Raw genomic sequence first — 8,960 nt, forward strand, 5'->3', positions numbered from 1 at the left:
GTGATCCACCCATTTCTTATCTGCTATTAAAGTCTTAACAGGCAGGTGAGCAGGATTCCAGAACACTGATGCTACATGCTGCCATCTAGTGGTGATAACTATGTGCAATGACAAAATTATTCCACAGATGAATTTTTCTATTCACACATTCAGATAGATAGATAGATAGATAGATAGATAGATAGATAGATAGATAGATAGATAGATAGATAGATAGATAGATAGATAGATAGATAGATAGATAGATAGATAGATAGATAGATAGATAGATAGGCTTTTTTTTTTTACCCGTAGAGGGCGCTATGCACACATAAATACTATACCGTAACACACACACAACCTGATTAAAGTTTAACTATCTGAAAGAGTAAAAAGCACAGCATGACATCTTCACATGTGAAGACTCAAAACTTCCTCCAAACATGAAACAACAAGCCTGACTCATGTGGCAGACTGAGGCTGGGCCAAAAAACAAAATACCACGATCTCTAAGCAACATATTATGTTGCTGAAAATGCTTCTGTTTGAAGTCCCGAAAGCGTTTCGGAGTGTATAATGATGAAGGTGCACACAATTGGACCCATTTGGTTATACCGGACACTTCTTGAGGTCCAGGTCCGATTCTGTGCTCGCAGTAATCAGATCCGTGGGTGGATCTTCCTCTTCTCCGGCTGTTGCTTCAGTCATACTTTCACACACAAAAAAACCCGGCCGGTGTAATAAAGGCTAACATTGATGTCAACACGTTTATTTACACAATCCTGACGTGCGCCCTCTTTTAATAAATAGTTTTATATTGAAAAGTTAAAGATGGATTTTAACGTGAAAAGACTGGCAGCGGACGCTGGTACTTTATTCAGTCGGGCGGTGCAAGTAAGTGAAGATTCAGATTCTCTGTAAAGATGCGTAAAGTTTTTATTTAGGTTTTATTTCAACACTTTTACCCTAAACACTGGCATTTTGGACGTTAAGGCGCTTTAAGAGATTTCCAATGTTGTAGGCTATTTCTGTATCTTTCTTTCTCTTTCTCTTTTATTCAGGGCCTCTCTTTCTCTCTCGTGCTCTAAATCGGTTTTGTTAATCGATTTAGCAGCGAAATGTCATTATTTCTTGATTTTATGGCAAAAGCAAACAGTAAAGGCTCAGTAATGTCGATTAGACATGCATACTTTGTCATATGGTCAAAATACACACTGACATTTTAAAATTTTGTCCAGATTTAGTTTGTGAGGCTAACGCTAACGGGCTAAAGTAGAGTTTAATCCGGCAGAGCTCAGCACAAAAACACAAAGGCTGTGTCTTAAAACCCACTGAGCTGTCTAGCCAGAGAGTATTTTTATCCATCATCATAGAGATTGTCAAATGTGCTGATGATGCAGAAAAAATACACGTCAACGATGCCTCAAAACGCTGCCTATGTCGACTTGCTATTATGATGTGAAAACTGCGGTTAAGTTTGTTTTATACATTAGTTTGAGCTCTAGGCTTTCCTTTCTGGGAGCCTTTACCAAAAAGTAGCCTATACTTAAGGAAAGTTCAAGTACATTTTTAAGTATACTTTATCCATTAAAAAGTTTCTATCAATGTACTAGAAGTAGGCTATACTTGTAAGTGTACTGTAACTGTTTTAGTACTACTTGGGACTAAATTGGCCCACTTTTTAGTGTATAAAGGTATACTTTTAAGTATACTTTTTATATATGTATATATCTCAAAATGTTGAACATTAGAAGGTATTATATGTGATAACACTTTATACTTGTTTAATATATTTGTGACAGTAATATGGGCAAACTTTTTTTCTTTTCTTTTTTTTAATGCCTGCTGTCTTCACATACAGTTCACAGAAGAAAAATTTGGCCAGGCTGAGAAGACAGAGTTGGATGCTCATTTGGAGAATCTCCTCACCAGAGCTGAATGCACTAAACAATGGACAGAGAAGATTTTGAAGCAGACAGAAGTGTTACTGCAGCCAAACCCAAGTAAGATCCATTCAGTGATTAGATGATTCATTAGCTTTGACATCTTCATCTAATCAGCGGTTAATTATTTTACCCCATCATGGAAAGATATCGAGGACCTACTACTAGTGTTTGTTTTATGTTTCGACCTTTACATGTACAATTTAATTATATTTCTCTTAGAAGGTTCCTCTTCTCTGGGACCCATCCATATTTCTTCTTTCCTCATGTTCAAAACTCACAAAATGTCAGAAAGTCTGTAACTATAACTACAGCTGTTAGAGCCTCACTATGGTGCCACACCACTTTCAACTATCAGCAGGACAGAAAAACACTTGCACAACAGGAGGGAACAAACAGCTGATTAAAACACACATCTAGCACACACACCTGTCTACTCAATCACATCTAGAAAATCACATTCCTTTACTCTTCTTTTTTTGTATTTAGTGATTGCTTTTAAGGATGCAACCATGGTGCTGTAGTATTTAATTATTTTAATTATTTGGTAATTATTTTAATTATTTTTTACTTTTTAAATATAATTATTATTGTTATTAGTCATGTCTGGAAAGAAGGGGAAAAAACTGGTAACACATTACAATAAGGTCCCATTAGTTAAAGGGATAGTTCACCCAAAAATGAAAATTCTGTCATCATTTACTCACCCTCAAGTTGTTCCAAACCTGTATGAATTTCTTTATTCTGATCAACACAAAAGAAGATGTTTGGAAGAATGTTGGTAACCAAACACTTGATGGACCCCATTGACTTCCATAGTAGGAAAAAAAATACTACAGAATCAATGGGTTGTCCATTGGGGTTGGGGTCTGGTTACCAATATCCTATAAATGATCAAGTAGAACTAGCTCCATAAGGTAACAGTTTACTACTTTTTACAGTAAATACAGTACCCTTTTTACTCATAAATATTGAAATGAGTCTATATAAAATATATAATGAATGTATATGAATTTTATGTGGCACTATGTAACTTAGGTTTTTATATTGTAATGTTATTCATACTATCTGCATTTTCAGATGTCAGAATAGAAGAATTCTTCTATGAAAAACTAGACAAGAAGGCCCCAACACGGATGAACAACCATGAGCTTCTGGGGCAATCCATGATCGACTCTGGGAATGAATCTGGGCCTGGAACAGCCTACGGTAAGCACCAAACACACAGGCAGCATAGTGGATAACCCATAGTGCCTCATTCAATAATAGTAGACCATTGACAGTACCCCATTACCCCTTGCTTGAACGTAAACACATACTTAAACACTAGTAGACTGTCAGCTAGTTGAGAATGGCCTTTAGACATCTCACAATTTTGATAAAATATTTAATCTTTTGATTAAAATCATGTTGATGATATTGAATTAGTATATTGTACAGTTGGTCCGTTTCCGTCCGCAGGAAACGCTCTCATTAAGTGTGGCGAGACGGAGAAGCAGATCGGAGGAGCGGAGCGAGAGTTCATTCAGAGCTCTGCCATCAATTTCCTCACGCCTTTCCGCAACTTTTTAGAAGGAGACTTCAAGACTTTATTGGTAAGATCAGGCAACCCTAATAACTGAAACACACCCACCTTATTTTTCACGTAAGTGCGGCTGAGGCCATTTGTAAATTGGCCTAATCAGCTTCGGTTATTTTTAGCTGTACAAAACAGTTTGTTGTTCTGCTTGATATTGCAAACTGTTATTTCTTACAGTGTTATTTTAATGTATTGTTGTAATTATTATTATAAATAATTAATTATTATATAATTATTATAAACACAATGGTCTGCAGCACAATTTTTCGCCATTTACTGCACTTTTTTATTCTTATTTGCCTATAGCGGCTAATGAATTGAAAGTCTCACTCGTTCACAGAAAATAGCTTACTTCTGTGTGTAAAAAATAAGGTGGATGTTATTTTGAAACATGGCTATATACACCTCTGATCAAAAGTTTAAAAAATCCTGAAAAAAAAAAATTATGTTTCCATCAAAATATTAAGCAGCACAACTGTTTTCAACATTGATAATAATAAGAAATGTTTATTGAGCAGCAAATCAGCATATTAAAAGGATCATGAAAAATTCTGCTTTGCATCACATGGATAAACTAATTTATTTTTCTGTATGAAAATAGAAAAGTTACTTTTTAAAGTTAATCATATTTCTCAATTGGGTTTAATGTGTTTTTTCACCATTGAAACTAAATGTGTGAAGCTATAACAGGTAAGGTTTAGCTTAAAGAATGTCAGAGAGTTTTTAACAGTGCATATTTAACTTTAAATTCCTTTTTTTATGGAATATTGCAGTGTTTGTTGTACACAAATGATTTATCCGTGCATCATTTCATGCCAACTTTAACAAAACAAACTCTTCTGCTTCTTTACAGAAAGAGCGTAAACTGCTTCAGAACAAAAGACTGGACCTTGATGCCGCAAAGACCAAGCTAAAGAAAGCCAAAATGGCTGATGCCAGAGCTCTGGTGAGTTATTATTGCTTCTACACGAGTTAAAATGGCATTTTCCCCTTAAATATGATGTAACGTCACAGAATTTCCTACTGGAAATTCTTTACAAATGTAAGCTCCAGCCCATAAACTAGTAATCAGAGATGGCACTTGCCATCTTTCCTAAACGCAGTTCTGAACTGTCTCTTGTTTTTGTGTCGGCACACGAAAGCCTCTCGGATCTACCCCTCCACCAGGGGACGCTGGCTATGTTGCCAATTTCTCCTTCATGGTGAATTTTCTCCATGTAAAGTGGCTAAAGGTTGGTCTGCGTGTGTTTCTCTCCAGTGCCAAGTTCCACCCTGCTTAAGAAGAGCCACCTTTAAGACATGCTAGTTCCTCTTTAAGTTGTTGATTAAGCTCTTTTGTCCCGGATATTAGCAGTGTGTGTGTTTCCAGGTTCCTTTTTTTGTGCTTATAGAGTTTGGAAAGAGGATATCCATGTTTGCTCAACATCGTGATGACATTTCAAAACTGCTCTTCGCCCTTGGCCCCAGTTTCACAAGAGAAGTACAGAAGTGCTTCAAGATTGTCTCCTCAAGTCCAGCACTCAACCTACACACATATATACTGTATATATACACCCACATACACACATTAGTACCCAAACAAACAGCTGCCCTCTTCCAAAATGGGAAGTGTTTAGTTTGCGTTGATACTGTGAAGTGAGAAAGTAGTTTTAAGTCAAATGCTGCAAATAGTTCATGTTCCTTGCAACAGCAGTGATTTGTGTTGCATTCTTAATCATGCTAACCATAGTTTTTGACAAAATACCATATTATGATTCTTGTTAGCACTATAAAACTGTTAACTTGGTAATCACACCACTGTAATCAAAATCAAAAACCAAAATGCCTCTGAAAGTGTCTGTTTGAAAGAAATCAAATGCATTTATTTGTTTTAGTCACAACGACTATAGTATTTTGGTGGAAACTTGGGTTACCATGCTAAATTTTCCTCAGTGATGCTAGCTGCTAATGTTGTGGTTGTAGTCTGTGTAGTTTAAGTGTTAATCCTCAGTTTTATCTCTAAATATATTATTGCTGTTTTCAAATGCTGTGCAGATGTGGGCAGAGGAAGTGACAAAGGTAAGGAGAATGTTCTGCCATTTTGGATCATCTGTGAATCTTGGCGCTAATGTGAAAACTGCAGTCTGTGTCGTGATGAGTTTCTCTCTACAGTGATAAACTGGAAATTGTGGATCAGTTAGGCAGTATTGCCTGTGTTCACATGGCTTTTTCTTTGCCTGTAATTTCCAACATTTTATGTTTCTGGTGTTACGCAAGATTCCTCAATGCCTGATGGCTAATCAAAACACAGTTTCTTAAAAATTAACAATGTGTTAAGCTAGGAGGCTAAGCTAGCAGGCTAAGCTAGCAGGCTGTTAGCTTGCAAACTGAATACAAAAAGTAGATTCAAGGTCCACTCAAAGGATCTTGCATGAAACTTGCTTTCTGTTGACTAGTTATCTGATATCTCGATTTTTATAATTATTATTTACTTTTATCATTATAATGCCCATACCATTGTTATATGCCCATACTATTATATTACTTATTCATATTTTGATTTTTTTTTTAATGTTTATATTTCCAGTTTTCATTTTAAGATCATTTTATGTGCTTTTGTTATATTTATTTCCCATTTCAGTTTCATTCATTTTAGTACTTTAACTTATTTATTTCAGTTGTTTTGTTTAAATGTTTTAAACTAATATTTATATTTTATTTTATTTAATATCAGCTTTATTACAATTACCAAAAACAATTTTTAACAGTTTTAGTTTACAACACTTGGCAATACTGCATCTAAATTCACTTATTGCCTCATATTGTTATCACTTCATAATCTCAGCAGAAGCAGAATGTCATCCAGGTATTTTGCACCTACTGTTTTATAAAAAAAATGCATATTCATATACTTGTCAATATCAATTCCCGCTCTACATTTTTCTTTGTTCGAGAAGCCGCTTCACTCGGATATACGTCACAATAGGGAAGAAAAGACTATCGCAACTTCCGTTTCATGCCGACTTAGAATCAGCAAAACATTCCTTGACTATTTCTCTCACTCTCTTTCAGGCCGAGCAGGATCTGAAGATGACACAGAGTGAGTTTGACAGACAGGCAGAAATCACCAGGCTTCTTCTGGAAGGAATCAGCAGTACACATGTGAGCTCTCATCTGAAAACCTGCCGCTCACTGGGCCGCCTGCCAATCCACATCTCACAAGCCCTCAGTTTTACTCGAAAACCCCAATGTCTGACCATATCATCTCTCTCCCAACCCTCTTTCTTCCCCAGGCCCATCATCTCCGCTGTCTAAATGACTTTGTGGAGGCTCAGATGACATATTACGCCCAGTGTTACCAGTACATGGTGGACCTCCAAAAGCAGTTGGGAAAGTAAGATATAATCAGTATATATATTTTTTTTCCTGTTTTAGAATCATTTTAATTATTATTTAACTCATCTGGAATTTTTTTCCCCTCCAGCTTCCCTTCGGCTTTCTCTTCCAACAACAACCAGTCGACGGCCAGTGTCTCCGTACCCATCCTGTCACTGTCAGCCCCTCTTCCTTCCACCACAGGCAATGCGTCTTCAGGTTTCACCGAGCTGCAGAACTTCAGCGGGAGCCGTAAAGCGCGAGTGCTGTACGATTACGACGCCGCGGGCAGCAACGAGCTCTCCTTATTGGCCGATGAGGTAGGCGGCCCACTTGTGTGTCGCTGATTTTGAATAATACTTTTCTTGGTTTGAATTCCTAGTGGCATAGCATGTCCTTTTTCTTTCAGGTGATCATGGTGAGCAGCGTTCCAGGCATGGACTCTGATTGGCTGATGGGGGAACGTGGGACTCAGAAGGGAAAAGTGCCCATTACCTATTTGGAGCTGCTAAATTAAAAGAAAACGAGTGTTGTTGGAACCAAAATAGATCGGTATAGTGTAATCCAGCTGTGCTGTGTACCGTATATGCAAACAAGACGTCTTGTGCTGCTCACATGCAACAGTATTTCATTGGATGTGACGTCTTGCAGTCCCAGTATGGGAAGAGGTTCTAACCGGAAGACTGTTTACAGATGAATTAATGCAGAATTATTTTGTAAATGCTTTTGATGTGACATGTTTACTGCCAACATGCCTTGTTATTATACAAAAACTCCAAGAGTGACTTATTTGAGTATTTACATGTGTTTACAACTAGAAAGTATTAAGACTGATTTGTCTTTTTTTATGAATTTGAAAGTGGCTTCCATTATGTACATGAACTCTTATTAGATTCTAGAACATTTCAAAGCAGTTCCTGTAGAAGTGGAGATATGAATATGCCATAATTTATTTTCAGGGTTATGCAGCCACATCGTAGCTGACATGGGCCTCAATTATTATCTTCTGCGGTTTACATTTCTCTTCATTGTGTTAAAAGTTTGAGCACACAAAGAAAATGCTTTATTTGCACGCAGACAGCCTTTCCTGTTATGAATTATGAAACTGTCCTTTTTATATTCATGCAGTTTTCAAAAAGCGCATGGTAAGGATACATCCTATTATGATCCAGTTATTCATTTCATGATACAAACAAAATCTCTTTACTGATAACTACTTTTTTATACCCATGTGCCTTACAATCGTCTTGAGGTTGATGTTTTTAAATTGTTTAAAGCAAAAAAAAAAAGATGAGTGCTAATTTTACACATTTATGCCATCCTCTATCTAATAAAAGCACATTTTTTTTGTTTACATTTATAACTACAAAAGCACAGGTTATCTAACTGCTTAAATTCTGATTACTATCATAGATTTATAAACAATGTTTTCATTACATAATAAAAATGTGTAGACTTTTTACCCTCCTGTGTTTTGATTCTGAATTGTCTCATTTCGTGCAGTTTCATGTTTGCTATTGCTATTCATTTCATGTTTGGAATAGGACACTAATTTGAACTATTTCTGCAGTATACAGTATAATAGGTGACATGCTAATTTTCTTATAAGAATGTTAAGACATTCAATAAAGAAAGAAAAAAAAAATGGATTTAATGTGCAAAATAGCAGTTTTTATTTCAAAGATTTCAACCTTACGCCAATTTGGACATGAGGATAACAATAACCAATGTAGCATTTTATGGTTGCATAATACTGTTTCACATACTATTTTCTAGAATGAAATGCAGTAGTATGCTATTTCGCACACAGCGAATGACTGTTCTCTCAAATGTCAGTAGAGGTCAGGCTTTTCACTCGGTAAGTTAAATCGTTTTAGGTTTTTAAATGAACCTTTTTGAATCGGTAAGTGCCTTAAAGTTACACATATAGTCATTATATGCATTAATTCATACAGTAATATTCTTAAAGGTAACAGTTACCTGTTTGCCTATATAGGAAGCCTATTGTTTTTTAACATACTTTACTCTTGATTGAACAGAGTAAAAAATAATCAAAAAGAAACTCGATTCTCGTTGTTCAATAAAATCACGCGTCGTTATATATA

The 8,960-nt window shown here is 36.1% G+C and overlaps 1 protein-coding gene across 1 annotated transcript; it reads left to right on the forward strand.

Annotated features, from left to right (window-relative positions):
- The first annotated feature begins 478 nt into the window (after nucleotides 1-478).
- Nucleotides 479-8,323, forward strand: sh3glb1a (SH3-domain GRB2-like endophilin B1a). The gene is made up of 9 exons (XM_082183940.1): nucleotides 479-873; nucleotides 1,841-1,982; nucleotides 3,003-3,131; nucleotides 3,384-3,517; nucleotides 4,355-4,447; nucleotides 6,553-6,642; nucleotides 6,774-6,874; nucleotides 6,965-7,175; nucleotides 7,265-8,323. Exons 1-9 carry the CDS (start codon nucleotides 811-813, stop codon nucleotides 7,370-7,372), a joined length of 1,071 nt encoding a protein of 356 aa, XP_082040066.1. The 5' UTR covers nucleotides 479-810; the 3' UTR covers nucleotides 7,373-8,323.
- The last annotated feature ends 637 nt before the right edge of the window (nucleotides 8,324-8,960 follow it).

The sequence above is a fragment of the Leuciscus leuciscus genome (assembly GCF_965113295.1).
Source record: "Leuciscus leuciscus genome assembly, chromosome: 11".
In the NCBI taxonomy this organism is placed as follows: Eukaryota; Metazoa; Chordata; class Actinopteri; order Cypriniformes; family Leuciscidae; genus Leuciscus; species Leuciscus leuciscus.

Bases quoted from the DNA above. Each gene is read 5' to 3' on its own strand.
- sh3glb1a (XM_082183940.1), top strand. From the start codon at position 811: ATGGATTTTAACGTGAAAAGACTGGCAGCGGACGCTGGTACTTTATTC. The intron at 874-1,840 runs GTAAGTGAAGAT...CTTCACATACAG, and splicing joins TATTCAGTCGGGCGGTGCAA to TTCACAGAAGAAAAATTTGG. The intron at 6,643-6,773 runs GTGAGCTCTCAT...TTTCTTCCCCAG, and splicing joins AAGGAATCAGCAGTACACAT to GCCCATCATCTCCGCTGTCT.